The sequence below is a fragment of the Pimephales promelas genome, chromosome 1 (genome assembly GCF_988280905.1).
Source record: "Pimephales promelas chromosome 1, fPimPro1.hap1.1, whole genome shotgun sequence".
NCBI classification, from domain to species: domain Eukaryota; kingdom Metazoa; phylum Chordata; class Actinopteri; order Cypriniformes; family Leuciscidae; genus Pimephales; species Pimephales promelas.
Genome location: NC_142769.1, coordinates 28,201,105 through 28,223,859, shown reverse-complemented (window position 1 = coordinate 28,223,859; position 22,755 = coordinate 28,201,105). Strand labels below are relative to the sequence as shown.

Below are 22,755 nucleotides of genomic sequence, written 5' to 3'. Positions count from 1 at the left end.
TTCACTTATCCGGCTAGGGCGCCCTCAGTCAAAACGATTGGCTAGGGCAGTGTTTCCCAACCCTGTTCCTGGCGGCACACCAACACTGCGTGTATTCTTTGTCTCCCTTTACTTATCAAACACACCTGATTCAACCCATCAGCTCATAATCAGGTGGGTTAATGAGCTGATGGGTTGAATCGGGTGTGTTTGATTAGGGAGACAAAGAAAACACGCAGTGTCGGTGTGCCGCCAGGAACAGGGTTGGGAAACACTGGGCTAGGGAACAAATAATAGATTCACAAGACCAAAGATCACCCGTTAGGTCTACAAAAGACGAATTCTATCTCATGTTTAAGTTAACCACTACAGACACGTCAGAGTCAGCGGCAAACGCCAGAACGACTAGCCGCGGAAAGGCTGTTCCAGGCAAGGTACATGAGCACCGAAGGCCCGGTGATCGAATACGTGACTTCACCACTCTACAGTCAGCGGTTGTTAGATTGTTGTAAAAAGGGTGCCATCCTCTTGATGGCCAGACTTGAGGAAATAAATTTTAGATAACTAGCTTTGTCTAGCTCACCAGTCTGCTAAATCCCCTCAGTCCCCTCCTTTTTTCAACGTGAGATGAAACTCAATTCAAACTGTAGGCCTATGTTTAGCTTGGGCCAAAGAGATATGTGAAATGGCATCTTAACTCTATTTATTTTCACTTTATTCCACAGGGAACATGGCTTAATACAGTACATTCTTCATCTGGCTGTATGGAAGTCTTTCTCCACACTTCTATTTTCATGTATTTCAGAGAACAGAGGGGGGCCCATTTTGCCAGGCCAAGAGTAAGTAGGTAGTGAAAGGTTCTTTCAAAGTGGAGCGTCTGGGTTACTGCTGAATACAAACACCAGTTTCCTCATTGGCATAATGACACATTTGTCCTAAAAGAGGAGTTAATAAAATGAAAACACTGAAGGACATTAGAACTCCCTGCTAAATCAGCACTACTGCAATCACAATGTTTTCACACACATTAATGCAGTTTCTCAACCTTTTTTTAATGGACACAAGACAATAGCTAAAACTAATATGGACCAAAAATATGATGTTAGATTAATGTTGTGCATTATGTTAATATAACAAATGTAAATCATTTTATGAATTTGTTTGCCACGGTTGAGAACCACTGCACTAATGCACACATTAAGAATAAACTCTCAACACACTTTCAGTATGGTGTTTCATTCACAAACTTTGGCAAGCGCTTGTTTATTTACATCCTCACTATCCTACACAGTTACATCTGTAGTTAAGATCTCTCTCGCTGAACAGTGAAACAAGGTGAGAATGCAAACATACAGACTGAGAGAAGAAAAAAAATACATAGTGGGCCATTAAAACCTACTTCAGATGTCTGCTGGCGTGGCAGTACTTCTATAAACAAATCGGGGGTAAAAATGACACCATAATCAAACTCATTTATGATGAAGATTTCAAAGCCCAGTGGAACTTTCTCTTCAATACTTTAGCCATTTTATCAAAGCATTCCAATCAGCGTTCATTTTTAGCACCCAAACAGTTTGGATGTTTTCCCTTACAGAGGCACTGGAGGGCAGCATAATGCATTCACTGCACCTCAAATGCAGGAGATGGTAACATTGAACATTTGAACACACGATAGGTAAGAAAAGCACGGTTTGTGGCTTGTAGAGCAACAGAAGAGTTTACTTTACACATGAGAGCAGAAAACCTTGTTCAGTTGCTAACACAGTCCCACAGGCAGATGTTATATTGATTTACATCTGTTCATAAACAACAGTTCATAATGTCGTTCAAAATGGCTGAATATATACATACATAGTACCCAAAGATTTGATGGGAGATGCTGTTGTTGCCCAACAGGCTCTGTATAAATCATTGGTGTGCTTTTCTTGTCCACATATTAAATTGCAAAGTCTTTTTAAAAGACAAAACAAAAAGAAAATAACACATGACCTAAAATGGCCTCTGCTGTACATGTTGGGTTGGTACTGTATGAAGAGGCTGTCATGACCCAGCCAGAGAGGGTCAACTAACTAAAGAAACTCAGTGCTCTTCTGATCAGCTCCCAAGCAGTCAGAAGGTTTCTCATGTCCTTGTATGAAAGTATAAAAATGTGTCCATGCAGCATGCATAGGTCTAAAAAATACTCTGAGTGACAACGCACCGGTCACTGGCAATCCTCCCTTCTTCACGAGAAGACGTGAACAGGCAAACTGCAAGAACACAAAATAATTGACCTGGACGAGCCATCCTTCAGCTGACATTAAAACAGCAGCAGAGGGTTCATGATCAAAACCCAGAGCCAATGAGAACTCGGGACAATACTGTAATGATGAAACCAGTCTATAATGCCAGATTGGCAGTACAGTGTTTTTCAACATTTGTTCCCTTAGTTCATCCTTCATTTCTTTACATTTTTTTTTGTGTAAGTGACACATAATTAGCATGGAAAGCTTTCGGAGAGCCCAGTCATGATCCATGATTTAGTGCAAAGACTACGAGTCATAAAAAGTGTTCTTTTCACAGCTAGGGAGACACGTATGGGGAAAATGTGTACCGGTATTTGTTAAAAAAGTGTCCATCTTGTGTCATGTGTCCAAAACTTCATCTAGTCAAAGTCTGTACACTGTCTTGAAACTAATTTAGACCTTTGGTTAAACATCAAGCAACACTAATAAGAAACAAATGCCCACAGGGTGTTAAAACCCCACTATTGAAACGGATAAAAAATTAAATCACGATTTAAAAGACATTTTCAAAGAAGATGGTAAAGTAATGTGCACAGAAAACGTTTTGGTGAAGCAAAATAAAATGTCAGAATATTCTCTTTTATCTTTTATCTAGTTGACTATACCGATAATCCAGTTGTTAAGTTTGACGTTAATGCTTCCGGGTCTAAACGCTCCTTTAGATCCCAAAACTAAACAACAGACGATGCTAATATACACTCACCATGTGCTGTAGTTCTACTGAAAAATCATGATCCTAACCTTCTATCTCCACACTGAAATGCCAGTTGACCAGACCAGAAATATTGGCGTCCGTGACACTGCGAGCTTAGAAACTCTAGTGTACACAGTAGGTTTTAAAAGCTTAGCTTACATGTGAATAAATAGTGCTCAAAAATGAGTATTCAGTATTCTTCAAGAGTACAGGCTTTAACCCAGAAGCAGTATTTGATGTCACAATTTAACAAGTAGATTATATTTCTAAATAACTTTAGTCATTATGTTAGGAGGGCCTATTTTCTCCATGTATCTGACAGCTTCTCAAAAAACGTGACCCATCAAATTCCTTCAAAGTAAAACAAATGACTGTCAGTACTGACCTACAAAGGAAAAAACTATGTTGGCCGAGAGAGATCAACGCGCTGCAACTGAAGAAACACCTGCAAATTAAAAAAAACATCATCAGTTTCACAACACACATGTGCTCCAAAAGTTCAAAACACAACCAAATACAGAAATGCGGTGCAAATAACACGGACCACAATGGAAATATTTCAGGGAAACCAAATAAGTGATGAACCTGGCTTGGACGGTAGCACCTCATTGCAGTACACGAGATCCGGGGGCAGAGTTGGATCCAGATATAAGGGGTGGAGATGGGTAGGATTAGGTATATGTAAGGTGGGAGGAGTTGGATCTGGATCTTGTGGATTTTGTGTTCTGCAGTGAGGACCATCTCGGCTTGGATGTGCTTATTGCTCGTAAGCTTCTTTATGCCATACTCCTTTCGAAGGGCAGACGACGGAGCCCTTAAAATGGGACTTTGGAGTGAGCAGAGCTCCAGTGTGCCATTATGTAGCCGCATGAAACTCACTTGATGAAGGGAGCAACGAAAGAACACTTAATTTCCTCAGTATTTTCACATGGGATGTTCCCATGACAACGTCACCGTGACCATCAGCAAAATAACTGTTCTTATTACAGAAATATAATGCTGTTAACATAACGGTTGCAAATACATTTTTATTTTTACTTTACAAAAAAGGTTTTAAAATATGCGTGTATATATCTGTGTGTCTCAACTTTACCTAACATTTCTTATAAGTGTAACGGATTTCTAGTTTTCAGCTCACTGTTCTTTTCTCATTTGTATTCTGATGACATTGAACATATTGCTAATACACATAGAATTTTCAGCTGTGAGCTTCAGCACATCCCAGTCGGGTTCGTCACTTATTTGGTTCCCCTGGAAACATTTCGGTTGTGGTCTGTTATTTGCACCGCGTTTCTGTTTCTGTTCCATTGTGGTCTGTTATTTCTGGGGTTTTTTTTTCTATTTGCATGTGTTTTCTTTAGTTGCAGTGCATTGAGCTCTCTTGGCCACCGTACAAAACGCAGTAACTACACATAATTCAATGAAAGTAGTGTGAAAACTGATACCAAATCAATAAAAAAAACTTTAAAGCCATTCTCTCAGTCGCCCTCAAGTGTAGGTCTAGTTACTGTGTTTTGTCTTTATATGGTAGAATAGCTTTTAAATACTTGATTAAAACAACCTAATTCGATCTTTCAATGCTTATATACACTATTTACTTAAAAAAAAAAAACGCAGCTAAATGTCACTAATGTGGCAGGGACAGACAGCAGAGTGTGACAAACCCTGTAAGCCAGTTCAGTTAATACTGAAAGATGCTTCTTTTAAAGCTGCCTGCCTCAAAGTACTTCATAAATACATTTCTGAATAAAAGTGTAAATAGTGGAGATAATTATTGCAGCTCCACTGATTACACTGATACACATACAAAATGACCTTTTTGATCAATACTCAAGAAAAAATTTGATTCACTAAATTAGAGATGCAATCAATACCTCACCAAAAACACATTTATCACATGGAAATTGTGTGTGAATACCAGGAATTAATGACTGAGAGGAAGGAAGGCTGAATCACAACTGCATCAACATTGGATCCACAGTCAATGGGACTGAGCCGGCTCTGAAGTCATCACGTTCAAAATACTGGTGGACGTGAGTGGTATTAAACAACAGAAATCCAAAGAACGCATTGTAAGATGACTTCCTCCCGGAATGGAAGACACAACACTGTGATTGGCTGAAATGCACAAACTGTACAATGGAGCTGCAGTGGCTGTCGAGTAACAGGGTGTGATAGGTCCAGTGCAGTGGATTGTAGGTCAGAGTGAAAACAACACAAACCCTCATTCACTGTGGACAATAATGCTGGGACCTCCACATGGAGGCAGTGTTGTTACAAAGGAGCCACATAGGAAATGTGGTGGGTGTGGGTTCTAGGTGTTCCTCAGGGCCAAGGCCTGCTCCAGCTCCTGCCTCCTCTGCTGAATCTTTGGATGGGGAAAGCAGATTAGGAAGACATAGAGCCAGTCAGTTTTTGCAGGCAGTGCAGATGCCTGACAAACCTCACAAAAGATACTAACATCCAGCCCTTTACATCCTGTTTTATAGTAGACGAGCAGAAGGTTCACACTAACAATGATATATTTTTACGCGCTTACCTTGCAGTAGAAGTAACGGCTGACAGCCTCCTGAGACCAAGGCTGATGATAAAACTCTGCTCTCCTCTCTTCCTCTGGGTTCCCAACAACATCTGTCATCAGCTACAAACAATCAAAAGATGAGAACAGTAAGAAAAGAAGGACAACGACAGGGCAAACATGATGCAGGACATTGTTTACAGAGATGCATACACTACACTAAACTAACTGACTCTAATTGTTTGCAGTCAGTTAGTTTATTCAATGTTTTTGAAAGAAGTCTGTCAAAAGTACTGCTCTTTATCAAAAATACAGTAAAATAACAATATTATGAAATATAGCTGCAAGCAGCAATTATCAGGGTCAAGAAATGCCAACATGGCTGGGAGAGTCAGACCAACTGCAGTAAGGGGCAATTAAAGACATTTTAAGAGGATTTTGTGGCAAATGGCAGAAAAACCATGTATAATAACATATAAGATGATTTAATGTTTTTTCACAGACCAATAGGTGGCCAATAACTTTGCTCCTGCAGTATATAAAAAATGTTTCGTCTATCGACACGAAATCCATAACTTTTACTCGACACGGTCTGGAGATGATACGATTTGATTTTAGTGAAAATCGGACAAACAAAGAAAAAAAAGATGGCGGACTGGAAGTTTGGCTGACTATGGCAAAATTGGTATCTATGTTTTTGGCATAACCCAGGGAATCTCGTCATAATAGGCAAATTAATTCAAAAGTTATTAGAATTTTTGGAAATTTAATTATTCTTTTGAGCAAAAGGTGGCGCTGTATCGAAATCTTCAGGGCATGGTGGCACATATGGAGTTTTGTAACGTTACAGCAAGGGATTCGTTAAGTATAGCATTTTACATCACAATACTATATTGAAGTCAATGGCAATTTCATGTTTTGTTCTATTATAGCGCCAACAAGTGGCACAATCCCACAATTTTTTTTTTGTGTGTCCTTAGAGTGAGCCCATGTGTGTCAAGTTTGGTGAAAATATCTCATTTTGTTTAGGAGTTATAGACATTTATATGCATAAACACATAAAAAAATGACCCAGACCTGACTTTTTTTGTTTGAATTTTCTTGCCACTTACTATTAATATTTTGAAATTTGGGCATTTACTTTTAACCAACTACCAATGTTTTTAAACTTCTGATGGTGGTTTGGTCTCGATCGGTCAAATGGTTAAGAAGCTATCGGCAAATAAGCTATCGCTAAATTACAATGCCACACAACCGAAAGGCAAAACCTAGCATGTTTAGGATCATTGGACTCGGAAAGGATTCAGGAACCTAAAGAGATGAGTCCTGTGAAAATAAGTGAACCACACAAGATGATCTGATCAATGCAATGGCCGAGGAGGAGATCGAAAAAGTATGTTTTTCAAATAATTCAAAATGGCGGACTAATTTTCATTACGGAAAATGAATGAATTTTGTTTGTAGCCCTTAGGCCGTGTGTCCACCAAAATGTTTTTTTTTTCATGCGTATGGCGTATTTTTTCAATTGTTTTCAATGGGACCAACCACCACATTCTACTTGTACGTCAACAGATGACAAGCAGCATAATAATGGAACAAAATAATATAAAACAAAAGAACAAGTGAAAATACATTACATTGTATCGACATTTTAATATAGAATCAACAAAGAAACAAAATATGTGTGAAATTAGATACTAGTAAGTTGTAGTAACACTTTCGCGGATATTCCGTATCATAACAAGCAAAGTGTAAAAAACTGAAGAAAAAAAATGCTGCGCTTCCAAAACACTCTCAAGTGCCCATAGCTAGGCGTTTTCAGAAAGGCGTTATTCCCAAAAAAGTAAAAAAAAAAGAATAAAAAAAAAGAATACACCATAGTGTAAGAGAGCTAATAAAGCTTTGTTTTTGTTTTTTTACTGATTGACACTACTGACTTTGAAGCAAATATCTTCTAGAAGCTTCTGTAAATCTGTCTCAAAGTGTTTAATTTCTGTATCATTAACAGCAGCAAACAGAAATGCAAAATGTATTTCCAGATAGGTTTACCAAACACTCCTACAGCCTCTTCTGACCTGTTCCAAACGGGTTGTCCCGCCCCAAACTCATGCCATTGGCTGAGCCAGAAGTTGGTACATCAGACCACTCAAACAAACTGAGCAATGTTTTGAAATCGGCACAGAGCCACTGTGTCTACACTTTTCGAGACCTCAGCCTACAAATGGGTTTCATGCATCAGTCTCAGCACATTAAACTGAGATATGAGAACACACTTAATCTTCAAAAATATACATTTATTATATAAATATCAAGAGTCATGTATAGAAGAAAGAAAGCTGGTGCAGACCTTCAGATCTCGGCTCTGGGATTTGAGCCAGTCCTGAATGTAGCCTTTGGGATCTCTGGAGAAGCTGAGCATGAAATCTCTCTGAATCTTCAGCTGATTAATGGACTCAATAGTCTCATGGATCTGTAGATCATTTAGAACCAGATTGAAAAATCAAGGGTGTATTCACAGACATGGCAGCACTGCAAAACTGGTTAAGTCCAGATTATTATCCTTCTGTCAGTCGAAATCAGAGACCCTATAATTCAGAATAAAATGTCCAGAAGTTCAATTATCTGTTCTATTATTGCACTAACCTTGTTGTCCAAAGAGGCGATCTCTTGCTGATTGGCTGTGGAGAGCAGGAAGCTGCTCATTTGTGCTTTAAGGGGATCTTCCACCTCTACATCAATGTCATAGCAGGCCGTCTTTTTTTGATCATTGGGGTCGACACTGTACAAAAATAACCTCAATGACGCTCCTACATGTTTTGTGTTCTTCAGAAAATTAATAAGAGCATAAAGACTAAACCAAATAATATATTTTAAAATGTAATTTATTCCTGTGATGTCAAAGCTGAATTTTCAGCATCATTACTCCAGTCTTCAGTGTCACATGATCCTTCAGAAATCATTCTAATATGAAGATTTGCTTGCTGTATAAAAGATTCATTTCTTTTAAAAAATCATATTGACTACTTGGTAGATATCTGCAATAAATAGGACACATTCGTACGAACAAAATCACATAAATACCTAATGATGTGGTTGATGACAATAGGGTCTGGGGGCAGTAGAAGGTTGGTGAGGCGCTGAGGAATTTCAGAGAACTTCAGGCGTGGACAGTCAAAGATCTGAGAGAGGAGATGAGGTCGAAAAACAAAAAGTTGTCGATTAAAATATAGTATATGGTCTTTACATAATAATTCCAACATGTTTCTGTGAATTTTGGCAGTATCATTTTAATTATTAAATACATGAAGCTGATTCATTCAATAATTCCAGACTGTGACAATTGTTATTCAATGCTTCAAAACAAGCGTACCTGTTGGAAGTACTTGTCACAGTTGATGTACTCCTTGTCATGCGAGTCCTGCAGTTTGTTGGTTTTGACATACTGCCAGAGGGCCTGTATGATACTGGAGCGAGTCTGTGTGTGTATCCCAAGCAGACGAGCCAGACGCGGATCAAGCTTAAACTGAGGCGGCTGCATACAGGACACAAGAGTATTATGCTTACATTTAATTCACTTTTCAGTCATTTAATATATTTTTTTTCCAATTATATTAGGTTAATTAAGTTGTTTTAATTATAAAAAGAAGGGCAAATAGAAGAATATTAAATAATCTATTTTGGACTAAACAAAATGATTAATAAGTAAACCTGCAGCTCACAGAGTTCCTGTTATTTTGTAATACATATATATATATATATATATATATATATATATGTGATATTCCCCCTTCACAATTATGTTAACCATGTCATCAACGTATTATTTAAATGAAACTTCCAGGTAAACTCAAAGCTTTGAGGTCTGAAAGAAATTTACAATCAAAAAGCAAATCACACAAGTTCTTGTTCTATAATTCGAAATGACAAATGATACAGTTTAATCTTGCAGGTCATGACCAATAGCCTTCAGCTGATATACATATAAACAACACTGGATGAATTTTGTTGTCTTTACCTGGTAATCCAGCATTAACAGCAGGGTGCAGCGCACGTTAACATCTCCAGGCCTCTTCACCTGGAAACCGTCTGTTTCCTGAGTGGTTCCGGTACGATGCCACTGTGCAAGACAAGAGAAATCAACATAATTTCACCAAGTCATTAAGGAAAACAAAAACAGATTTGCAGAAACTGAAAAGAAAAATCACTTGAATGACAGTAACACCGCACATCTTTAATAAACAAAGTGCTATATGGCATGTTTGTATGTACTATAATGAAAAATATAATACATAAATACATATAACATATTTAGCTCTTGGTTATAGGAATCACCAATATTAATACATTTTTATTTAGGGTGATGAGCAGAAAATCAAACACCAACCTCAACCAAATGGTTATCAGGGCCGTAAAGGTCTTTGTCAAGCTCAATCACCAGACTCTTGAAGAATGAGGAGAACTTCCTCTTCATCTTAGCAGGCTGTGAATGAAAGCATGAATAGTTTTTATAATGAATAGTGTGCCACTGAGCAAACGATCCAGTTTTAAGTATAACTCATTTTTGTAAAACAAGAACCTTACACAACATCATAAACTTTCCGGGTAGACTTTCTATGGAAGAGTACAGCCTAAATTGTTCAAATGAAATGTGGCAAACTGGTGGATGATTTGCTGTGCGGGACAACATTCCATTCAGCCCAGAGATGGCATGAGTCCTTCAAGCTATCATCAATAAGTACTAGTTTCATTTCTTTCTGCATGGAAAAGCAAGCCTCAAGAGTATTAGCTAAACGGGTCTTGGTTAGAGACCGAACCAAGAGGCTGAATTTATGCTGCATTGCATAAACCTTTAAGAATTGAGTCCTTGTGCTTCAGTTCATTATCTTCAAAAATCTTACAGTATATATAACTGTAAACCAGATGTACTGATGGGCTGCAATCACATGACCCAAACCAGTACATTAGCACGTTTGTCAGATCATAAACCAAAATATGCTTTTAATAAAGAAAACAGCAACATTCAATATTATCATATAAACCTATATTTGCACTGAATGGATGCTGAATATTATTTATTCAGCTATCATTAGAAAGATAGAAGGTATCGTTACATAGATATGAAGGTCATGAACGTAAACGTTTTTGGTTTTTTTTCCACTTGCACAGATCTGACAAGTTTTGCAGCCGTGGCTCAAGTGCTTTTGTGGCCATAAGTGAAGGGGACATGCATGAGCAAAAAATAAATGTGCGATGAGCTTCAGCTTGGTCAATAAAAACATAAAATATACTTATGTAATGCCGATTTACAGATAGAAGATAAGTTACCTAAATCTACTTTTAAAGAGGCAAAACGATTTCTGGTAACTTCTAGTTATTCATTACAAATGTAATGGGTGGAGTTTGCTCCATATAAACAGCACTTCATGAATAGTTATGTCATGTCACTTCCTGGTATCTCAGTTATTTTAACTGATCATGACATGATTTTAAATATTCAAACCAGTCTACAGCTAACCTGTATAATATTCATGTTTTATGTCTATACATTTCAGCAGTGCTGCACATGCCGGCTAGACTGCCAATGTTAGTGTATTACAGGAATGATGCTTTTAGGTTGAAATTTTTTCTGACAATAAAAGCATGCCACAAATCGTGTTGATAGAGCTTCAGATGTCATTAACCGAGAATTGTCCTTCAAGATACAAATTGTTGGGTAAAAGTTAAAAACAGTTCAAGTCAATGGACCCACAGCACTTTCTGGCATGCATGTTTGGATGGAGGCTGGGAAGTGATCTCACTGGTAAATGAGGCACATGTCTGTGGTCAAGACTCTGAGCCTGGAAGAGTAAATTTAACCTCACTGAATCAAAAGGCACATGCCATTCACAAGTCATGATGTCAGAGACAAACATTGATCAAACATTGCAGACAGTTTATATGTGATATTTATTACCAATAAAAGCGCCAGAACAAAAGCAACATCACCTCCGTGTTTTATAGTAAAAGATTTAAAATAGCCGTATTGTGCAATTATTGAATAAAATTGACTCACATCATCCAGCAGTTTGCCTTCCACACGCAGCTCCCAAGATGCAATGCTGCCTTCAGAGTCTTCTGCATCAGGCTTGGCAGGGTTAAACGTGTTGGAGATGTAGAGACGCAGTTTTCGCTTTTGCTTGAAATAGAAAAAAGAGTTTATCTAAGTATTTATCTTCATCCAGTCCTCAAGATGATATTAGTATACTCACACAAATACAGAAGCATAATGCAGGGAAAAATGCTTTTAAGCTGATAATTGGTAAAATATTAGAAGTTAGACACACCGAATAATGACACCAACCTCATTTTATGCTCATTTAAGTTGTTTTGTGTCTTATCCTGTTGATTTATGCAAGCAATATTTAAAATGGTTCAGTAACAAATGAAAATTCTTGTCCCAAGGTTCCGTTTCTGCTGTTTTAAAAGGTCTGATATATAGGTTAACAAAAGTGCTAAGACATATATATTTTTCATTGGCTAGATAAAACAGATCTTTTCTGAAACGTGAAATTAAAAAGAATACGTGGATCATCATGGGGATGAGAAATACCTTCATGGGTCTCTTAAGTGCCTCTTGGATGTCCACCCGTTTGCGCATTATGGTCTGGTCTAATTTGCGCTCGAATGCCAACAGATCCATATACGCCTGTGACTCCGGAACAAGCTCACGAATCTGAAAAAAGAATTCAATAAAACCTCATTTTGTAAACGGCAGCATTGGTAAAGAAATCCAAACAATCCTAGTTATTCTCCCCTCTTGTTCTGTGGACGATAGACTGAGGGTTTTGTCAATGACTAATGCGTCTAGCATCTCCACTGGAGCTGTATCTATCTATATTGCCTGATAACACACACGCATATTGCCGATTATCTTATCTAACACGACCAAATCATAGTGACACAGTGACTATAAAAACTAAGAACAGAATCATACGTAAACAATAACAGTAAACCCCATTAAATTTTTAAAATATAAATAACAAATTTCAACAATCAGCCATCACCATAAACACCCACAGCAATAATCTGTCATATTTGTTCGATTATTTACTATATATTGAAATATTGTCTAATAATATATATATATATATATATATATATATATATATATATATATATATATATATTAAAGGCCTGCTGTCGGTATGTATTGTCTGGTTAAAGCGACAATTACTGAATGCAAAAGCCCTCCAAAACAATTCTGTCCATCGTATCGCTTGTTTGGTAGAGGATACCGCCCCTCTAAAAGGCCGAGATAGAGAACAGACATGCACGCCAGAACATTTTCATCATTACACACAGCACACACAGAAAAAAAACCCAGTCAAACCAATGAAAGCAATGAAAAGGCTCAGATCTCTTACTCACCCTTTGTGGAAGGATCTTATCAGCCATCTTCCTCCTCTTGGCACTGCAGAAAGAGGGAGAAAGGGGAAACGGAGAGGAAAGGCAGAAAAAAACCCAAGATGTTACTATGGAGACTGACAGTGGAGCACCCGGGACATCTGCTAAAATTCTGGGGCTGGTCCAGGATGCGGGAAAACCAGTGTGAGAATGTGTGTGTGTGTGTGTGTGTGTCTCACCAGCCCAGATGGTGCTGGCAACCATTGGCACAGAGGACGTTACTAGAATCGTTACTGCTTAAACTTGCACAAGTTGACGCTTTGAAAGCAGCAAAGGACCAGCTCATGTTGTGCAGACAGGTGTGTTATATGCTCATAAGTATATTTGTGCTCATGTACTGTAAGATTGCTCTTCTATTTCTTTGAACACAAACAATAATGTTGTTTTATACACTCAAAAAGCAGGATTCGTACGGGTAACAATCACCAAAACCAAACCTCAGGAAATGTTTGTTATTCCACAATGAATCTCTGGGTAGAACTCACTAGCTTATGAGTTTTTAAAGTAAAAGTAAAATAAAAAAATATATAATAAAGATTAAATGAAATCAAATATTAGCACACTTTTGCTTTTTTCCATTTAGCAATATATTTATCCCATCAACTAAAAGATGCACAACTCAGTCAGCCTGACTCGTTTAGAGATGACACTTTGCATTGAAGTGTAAAACAAGCTCTCACAGACAACATCTGCTATCATGCCATGCAACAGGACATGCAAGCACATCCATGCCGAATTCAGCAACATTTTTAATAACGTTAAATCTTCAATATTTTTCAGAGTTCTTGACTTAAATGAAAGGTTAGATCAAATAGACTGACATCAACTGATCTACAACTGAATTAAAACATTGCTGTATGAATAATCTTCTATAACAACCAGCAAACATCAAGGTTGTGGTAAATCAGAAGTGAGGGGGGAAATCTTCGTTAGGGATATGTCTCCTGAGACAAGATGTGCCAGGGGGTAAAGGGGTCAAGGCTCGGGACAAGGGTGGGATCAAAACGTGTGAATCCATCATGCAGCAGAATAAACTCCTACTTTGATCCGAGTGTGGGATCTGATTGGGCCTCTCTCATGTCCATCTGCCTCCCTGGCATCTCATTTGGTCCAGGAAATCCCACAGGCTTCCTGATGGCATTTGAAGGGTCGTTCATTAGAGGGTACTGAGTGTGTTTGTGTGCAAGTTAAGAATTGCTGAATATTTTGACGGCACATCACAAAAAGCTGAATAGACAAAACAGACAACATGGAAGTTGCACAAAAACCAGCAGACCTAGAGGACAAATGATCTGATAAGCCGTGTGTGGTTATCACACCCACACACACACACACACACACACACACACACACATAAAACTATTGCATTGATTAGTCTGATGTAAGACATGAGGGTAGCAATAGTAGCAATGCAAGATAATGTTACACTAATGTGTCAGACAAGGTCGACAGACAGAATGAGCAAGTATGCGAATCAATGGAGCTGAGTCAGAGAAGACACAACAGAGAGAGAGAGAGAGAGAGAGAGAGAGAGAGAGAGAGAGAGAGAGAGAGAGAGAGAGAGAGAGAGAGAGAGAGAGAGAGAAACGAAGAAACTATTATATAAAGAAATTATTATATAAAATATTTCTCAGTGAGTGGCCCCTTTCTGTCACAACAGTGCAGCAGTTCTGTCAGTTGACCAGCAGACTCTACAGATTAACTGCAACTAAACAACCACCACTGCCCAAACTAAGACATATGTCACAAAGATTTGTGATACAAGAGTCAAGACCATAGAGAGTGACCCCATTTAAAACATTTGGGAGTTTGGGCTATGTCAGATCAATCCTCTGATTAAAAAACAAAAAACAAAACAGCAAACAAATGGCACCAAAGAACAAACAGTGCAACTGAAATTAGAGGAAATCAACATCCTAATAAGAAAGATGAAAAATAAGAGTAATGAGAATAACACAATGTCCTAAACAGTTTCCAGCAACAAGCGATTTATTTCGCCACAGTCAAGTGAAACTGTTCAGCAACATGATGCAATTAAAGACAAACAGAAGAAATGTTGATGTCTAATGTGCAGCTACTCTGTATGGAGCGAAATTTCGGACCAATGAGATTTCACTGTGGACAGGTGAATATTAATATTCCTTCCTATAATACTTTTTTGGGGGTGAGGCCTCTACTCAGTTTCAACTGAGAATACCATTTCAAAAGCCATTTAAAGGGATACTCCACTTTTTTTGGGAAATAGGCTCATTTTACAACTCCCCCAGAGTTAAACTGTTGAGTTTTACCGTTTTTGAATCCATTCAGCCGTTCTCCGGTTCTGGCGGTACCACTTTTAGCATACTGTAGCTTAGCATACATCATTGAAGTGCACAAGACAATTAGAACTCCCAAATAAATTACCAAAGTGTTTCGATATTTTTCCTATTTAAAACTTGACTCTTCTGTAGTTACATCGTGCACTAAGACTGACGGAAAATGTAAAGTTGCGATTTTCTAGGCTGATATGCAGGGAATACTCTCATTCCTCCGTAATAATCAGGAAACTTCACTGCCGTACCATGAGTGCAGCAGACGCGATGACTACACAAACTTAGTCCCAGTCACGTTAGAAGCTGGGGACTATTTTCAGGTGCTGCGTCATATCATTACGCCTGCTGCACTCATGGTACGACAGTGAAGTTTCCTGATTAATACGCAGGAATGAGAGTATAGTTCCTAGTCATATCAGCCTAGAAAATCGCAACTTTACATTTTAATTTCTAAGCTATGCAAAAAGTGGTACCGCCAGAACTGGAGATCGGCTGAATGGATTCAAAAACGGTAAAACTCAACAGTTTAACTCTGGGGGAGTTGTAAAATGAGTAAAAACGTAAATGAGTAAAAATGTAAAAACGTATTTCCAAAAAAAGTGGAGTATCCCTTTAAGAGCACTATTCTATTAAAGTACACATTTAAGCAAAGCTTTTAAAAACCTACAGTACAGTGTGTGCACTACAGTTTCTGGCCTCACAGTGTCCTGGACGCCAGTATTTTAACAATTCGGAAAAGTTGAATCACTGTCTGGCTAACTGGGATTTCGATATGGAGATTAAGGCTAGGATTATGATTTTTCAGTAGTACAGGGTATATTAGCACTGTTTGTTGTTAACAGCTTTTGGGTCTAGAAGACGGATAGACTGAATAGAAATCAAGTAAGAGCTCATTGTGGTCAGTTATGACAAAAAATTTACATGAAAAATAAACTTTTTTTTAATCACTTTCTACCTGGTTAGTAGGACATAGTGTAAGGCTAGAAAAGAACATCATGAAATCTACACACTATATCAATAGAGTCATAACCATTTCATTGTGAACAGCTGTTTGCTATATTTTTGTAAATGTAAATTATTTTATTTCCCATTAAGCTGCATGTACAGAATCAAACCTCATGCATGTTTAAACATACTGTACAGAATGGTTCTTGACTTGTCAGAGGAAAAAACACATCTTCCCATCCAACCATCAATGCAGAAGAGGCAATTGACATAATCAACTCAGTTGAAGTCATTCAGCTCTGCCTCTGACTGTATTGAACACTTCAGTTCCACTGTGTCCATACTATAAATTGTAGGAATACAGTGAGAGTGTACTTGAAAGTCCTCAGGGGGTTATAGAAAAGTGTTGTCTAGTATTAAAGACCTTCCAATCTCAAGGCAATGACACACTTTCACTGTCTTATTTTCTATGCTAATTTTCACCCTATACTTATAGTGATTTTTAACAAAATAAATGATCATCTTTATTTACTCACCCTAATGTTCATCCAATCCTGTATGATTTTTTTTCTGTGAAGATATTTTGTCAATTGTCCAAGTATTTGTCAATGGTCACCAAAATGTTCGATTCCCAACAGTCTTCAAAATTGTATTTTATGGTCCACAGAAGAAAGTCTTACAGGTTTGGAACAGCATGAGGGAGAATAAACCATAACAGAATATTTGGGTGAACTATCAACTATCCCTTAAAGTAGCATTTCACATTTGCATTGTTGAAAAGGGGTGAGTGCTTCTTTTTCACCGTGGATTACTGCTGCAAAATGGGCTTACTATTGCTTTTGCCAGGATAACCCAGAATGATGTTAACCCAGGATTAAAAATTAATGGAATAATGATTTTTATCTTTATTCATATGATAGTGGAGGGGGAGTTTGCACTCAAACCTGTCAGTTCATATATGTTACGATTACGAACACACTGCATCGCTGCTTCAACAGGGTTCACAATTTCAAAAGCCTACATGAGTCTACAACCAACATTAGGTTCCTGTTCTGATATCATCCTGTAATTTTTTTTCCTGGGTTCCTGATCATTAGTATATGTCATATAATACTCACTTCCTGTTTCGACTCTGTACGGCCTGCTGCTGCATCTGCTGCTGTGAAGGAGCGGGCCGTTTGCGACTGGCCTCCATGTTCTGATTGGCAATTCCAGGCCGGACAGCGGCGTTTCCTCCATATGGTGGCCCTGGAGGCCCCATTGGGGCCCCCTGATGAGGCATTCGTGCTCCTGATGGCATGCCAGGCCGCTGAAAAAAGGGTGACAACCAAAAGATGGACATAAGAAACTGAGTGAGGTGGAGAAAATGTAATATAATGTATAAATAACTGACAATCAATTGTGAAAAATACTTTTTTTTTTTGATGAAAATGAAAGTTTGAACAATGGATATAATATGTGCACTTGTGTTTAAAGTTTAAAAGCTCACTATAGTCTGTTAAACCTACTAAATTGACTAGTTCAGAATTGCAGCTGTTGTCTGCCATAACAGCAGGAGCAACTGCACACACAATTCATGCACAACCTACTCAACACTTGTGACACCAGACAACAGGTCATAAGTACAAGAGCTCAGGACAATGAACAAATGTCTCCGAAAAAGTAAACCCGTAGTCTTCTTGTCACACATAAATCTCTACCCTGAGAGCAGATGGTGTGTTTCAACTTTTTCTAGTATAAACCCATACTATTTTATCTTTTAGCTGCAATGTATTGCATTAGTTAAGTTGTTACTCAAATTACATTAGAATGAGGCATGAACATGGTTTCAATTATGGTAAAATAACATGGAAACAACTTAAAGTACTGTAATTGACATAACAGGAAACGAGAGCTCTAGATTAGTAGGATCACTATTGAATTGAGCAGGTCAATACATATTAACATTATGAGCCAGATCTGCTCCAGTGCAAACCCTCTTTTGGCATTAACTACTGTCAGAATTTACTAAACACACACAGTGAGAAATTAGCGCTGAAAAGGCATGGACATGTTATTTTTGCGGCTGACCTTAATGCATTTGTAGGAGCTTCCATTTCAGACACAAAAATGATGGTTACTTTAACTATGGTAAAATGATTTACTAAGGTTTCCGCTAGTCAGTTTACTGTTTTTAGTAATCTGTAAAAATCCAGTTTCAGTGAGATTTTTTTATGCAGGCATTATCCACAATGAGATCTGATCTCACCATCATCAAGCCCATCTGGGATTACATGAAGAAACAGAAAAGGCGGAGACAGACTAAATCCAGAGGAACTGTCTCGAAAACGTTTGAAGAAACCGACCTGAAAAGCTACCTGAATAAACTATGTGCAAGAGTAGTGGACAAAGCTGTTTTAGACACAAAGGGTGGTCACACCAAATATTCATTTGATTTAGTTTAACTGATAAATAAAATCTATTTATGACATTAGTTTTGAAAGCATCCTCATTTTACAGCATTTTTACACAAGTGTCTAAAACCTTTCTCAGCACTGTTATGTAGATTTGTTTCAAGCATCTTGGAGAATTTACCGCAGTTCCTCTGGATTTAATCCGTCTCAGATTTTTTTTCTGTTTCTTTATGTAATCCCAGATGGACTTGATGATGGTGAGATGTGGAGCACACCGGTTGTTGTCAGATTCCTCTCACTGGATTATTACACTTAAAGTCAAAATGAATGTGTGTAAATGTAAACTGATATTTCCATTACTGACAAACTACAGCAAAACAAAAAAGATATAAAACCATTTTTTGAAAATAAAAAAAAACGAACGTGCCTAAGACTTTTGCACAGTATTAAGTATATATATATATATATATATATATATATATATATATATATACATACATATATATATATATATATATATACATACATGCATACACACACACACACACACATATATATATATATGAAGAGTTCAGATGCAAAAGCCTCTAAATGCCATTTGAAATTTTCTTCTTTAATGATGATTTTTATCAAACTTGTATATTTAAGTTCAGTAATTTCACTTAAATTAAGTGAAATTACTGAACTTAAATATACAAGTTTGATAAAAATCATCATTAAAGAAGAAAATTTCAAATGGCATTTAGAGGCTTTTGCATCTGAACTCTTCATATATACACACCATGGTCTGTCCCTATACTCCATTCTGATTTGCTGGAAGGTGTGCATTAAAATCATTTAATGCACAGGTCTAAGTCAGTTCTACTGACTATCATTGAAGCGCACACCTCACACGCACACAGAGATCAGAAATCGAACTGCGTACACACACAAATATGTTGTCAATGTTGACAACTGATGGATGAAGAGAAAGTTCCCCATGATAATACACAACCATATTCCCAACATAAAGAAGAACCAGCCAATTGGACAGACATGGTAAATAGGTTAATGACGGCGAGACTGGATTTTATTTTACTAAGAAAAAATACAGTACAAGGTTAGGATTGTGGTGCTGGCAGTCAAATTGGACAGGCTGTTTGAGAGCATGTCAAAGTACAGTTTGAAATGTGACAGAGAAAACACAAAAGAACAAGAGAAACTCCAAACAGACAAAAATAGACAAAAGTGTCCACTTTTTGTCTAAGTCATAATGAGAGGAAAATTAGTTCAATGAGAATAACTGAAGCCACAACAAAGAAATGTTCAGGGAACAGATGAAAGGGATAATGACAACTGAAACTCAGAAAGTAAAACTGCATCACAGGGGAAAATCAGGTGTAAAAATGCATGGATGTGTCACAAAAGTTTAATATTCAATATTGTATGTATTAGGCTACACATTCATTTCTCAAAACATTATTCCTGACCTATTTTCAGTTTCATCTATTTCTGCAAGAGATGGCAGGATAAATCTGAAAAAACGTATGAAAGGTTTTTCTCTTTTCAAGCCTTCTCTTCAAATTCTGATTTGCATTCTTGAAAGTTGTGACTTATGTTATTATTACGTAATTTAACAATTTCTTTAAAATAAATATTGATACCTCTGAGCACAATAAAAAAATGTACAACAGAAGTTTTCTCGTGGAATGTTCAAAGGGAACTTCTGAGTTATTGTAGCGGAAAACAATTCCACATCTGATTTAAGAAGCGCTCAACATTATTAAGTCATAGGACCACTGAAATGGAGAAGATCCTTCAAGCTCCATTCCTAATGGTGTGATTGAATCCTATGGCATAGTTATGTTAAACATTATTACTTTCACCTTGTGGCAACGTTGTGAGAAATATCTTCGCACTTCAGTTAAACAGGAAGGGTTGGCATTGAACTGCTGCAGATGTGGAATGTGGAACAAATGTGTGAAAGTAATGACTAACTGCTGATTTTAGATGCTTTTGTGTTTAATTTACACAAAGGAAGTGATTGTGATGTACCTAATAACGATGGACCTCGCGTGGGCTTGAGCACTGTTATGTCTGCAGTTTAGGAGACTGATGAAGTGAACTCTAGACTATTGTGAAATAAGAGCAGACTGTGCAGGGAACATTGAGTTGCAGGGTAATGAAAGACAATGACTTACAATGAGATATTTAGAATTTGATAAGGCCATACGGTTGCAGGTGTAACATTTCTGTTATTCCCTCAATGCTGCAGTTAAACACTTTCTTTGTCTCTCAGTCTGATGTGCTGCCAGATGCTTTAGCTGTCTGTGTTTGCTGCTGAGCGGTCAAACGCTTATATTAACAAAGGAAAAACTGACCAGCAGGAGAAATCATCATGTTTAATAGCTATAGAGGGATAAAACAGTCTTTCATCAGATTATTCTTCTTCTTAGAGTAGCGAGTTCACACATAAACATACATAAAAAACATCGAACATTTCAACAGTCCTGAAAAGTACCACTTAAAATAGTTTAAACAATTACTGTCCTTTGCTGTCTCTGTTTGTGAGGCTGCTTTGTTCACAAACTACTTTGAATATAAATTTGGATGCAGGTAGGAAGGAAAACATTTTATTTGGAATATGTTTTCCAGCAGTCACACCATGTAGATTTGCACTTCAGAGAGATTGGCGGTGCTTGAGCCGTCAATCAGCACTGGCTGATGAGCACTTCTGCCCGATTTTTACTGATAAACAACTTATTTTTGCTCAAGAACACGCAAGTCCCTCTGGAGTTCTTTTGCTTCCTGTTAATATGACAACTACTGCACAGACATCTGATTGGATAGACTTCCATAACTGCATTATTTCACTCCTGAAATAATCCATGAGTTTCTGCAGATGTTTAGGCCAACATTAGCTATATTTATATGTAACCAGATAATCAGTTTATGATAGGACTGAAAACCTTCATGTAAACACCTCAATTTGATTGAGCTCAATTTAAATTTAATTTTGATCTGGCTGAAAGGGTTGGTGTAGATCTTTTTAGATACCTAAGTCCTTGAATGTTACTTTACAAACGTTTGTTGATGTATTATCATGTCCTACAAACTGATCAGTGGAGGAGAGGGACTGGATATTATTTTGTAACAGACTTTCAGCTGTTTGCAATGAACAAATCAACGCATTCTCATCCTTTAGCATAATATAGGCGACGCTATGTGACAAAACGGCGCTATACTAGGCACATGGCACCCGTTATCGTTAATATAACACGCGCTGTGATGGGTAGGTTCAGGTGTGGGGTAGGGTAGGGTAGACTCATATTCACGCTAAAGGATTTATGACAACTTGGGTTCGCGTGTTATATTAACGATAAAGGGTTCCATGTGCGTAGTATTTCGCAGTTTTTGTCATATAGCGTCACCTATGACGCTAAAGGATGAGAACGGGCTGAACAAAATAAAAAAAACAATTGAAATAGCTTAACACAACAAATGTTTCAAGTGGTTTCAATTGAAAACGCAACTTTTAATGACTTCTGCAGTCTCAAAATTATGCCCTACATGGCAGGCAAATTTGGTTCTTAGTAGAAAACCGTTTTGCTGTTATGACCTGCTGCAAACAAGATGTTTAACCAGACGCCAGCTTCTGGCAGTGTTTCTGAAGAATCTTAGCCCATTCCTCATGTACAATGGCCTCCAGTTCAGTAATATTCTTGCTTGCTGCAACCACCTCCTTTAAATCCCACCAGAGAATTTCCAAAGGGTCAGGTGACTGTGATGGTCACTGTAGAATCTTCCAGGACTTCTTCTGCAACCAGGCCATGGTGGAGTTTGAGGTGTGCTTGGGATCATTGCCCTGTTGGAAAGTCCAATGACGCCCAAGCTTCAGCTTCCTCACTGACACCATGAGGTCTTTCCTAGGATTTCCTGATACCTCAATGAATCCATCTTGCCTTCCACATGCTGCAGATTTCCAGTGCCAGAGGATGCAAAGCAGCCCCAGAGCATCACCGACCCCCACAATGCTTAACTATAGGGAGAGTTACCTTTGAACTGCAGAACTGTGCTTCCAACTGTTTCTCTGGGAACATTAAAAGCTATCTTTTTGCAACATGTTCCTTGTTTGTGAAAGGCGATGATATTTTCTTTAAATGTTTTGAACCATATTTTTGACTTTTTTCTAACTATACGTCTAAGA

General features: G+C 37.8%; 1 protein-coding gene across 3 annotated transcripts in view; it reads right to left on the bottom strand.

Annotated features, from left to right (window-relative positions):
- Nucleotides 1–1,205: 1,205 nt before the first annotated feature.
- smarcd3b (SWI/SNF related BAF chromatin remodeling complex subunit D3b) overlaps nucleotides 1,206–22,755 on the bottom strand; it is a 54,291-nt gene continuing 32,741 nt past the window's right edge. For 2 of the 3 annotated variants that reach the window (XM_089129372.1, XM_039692963.2), the window contains exons 2-14: nucleotides 17,295–17,485; nucleotides 13,961–14,050; nucleotides 12,884–12,926; nucleotides 12,066–12,188; nucleotides 11,529–11,651; nucleotides 9,861–9,956; nucleotides 9,492–9,593; nucleotides 8,847–9,008; nucleotides 8,558–8,655; nucleotides 8,120–8,255; nucleotides 7,824–7,946; nucleotides 5,498–5,599; nucleotides 1,206–5,326 (exon numbers count right to left, since the gene is read on the bottom strand). In XM_089129372.1, coding sequence (XP_088985498.1) covers nucleotides 5,273–5,326; nucleotides 5,498–5,599; nucleotides 7,824–7,946; nucleotides 8,120–8,255; nucleotides 8,558–8,655; nucleotides 8,847–9,008; nucleotides 9,492–9,593; nucleotides 9,861–9,956; nucleotides 11,529–11,651; nucleotides 12,066–12,188; nucleotides 12,884–12,926; nucleotides 13,961–14,050; nucleotides 17,295–17,485 — 1,443 coding nt within the window. In that variant the 3' untranslated portion in view covers nucleotides 1,206–5,272. The remainder of the gene's footprint in view (nucleotides 5,327–5,497; nucleotides 5,600–7,823; nucleotides 7,947–8,119; nucleotides 8,256–8,557; nucleotides 8,656–8,846; nucleotides 9,009–9,491; nucleotides 9,594–9,860; nucleotides 9,957–11,528; nucleotides 11,652–12,065; nucleotides 12,189–12,883; nucleotides 12,927–13,960; nucleotides 14,051–17,294; nucleotides 17,486–22,755) is intronic. The other variant, XM_039692961.2, reaches the window with a different exon arrangement.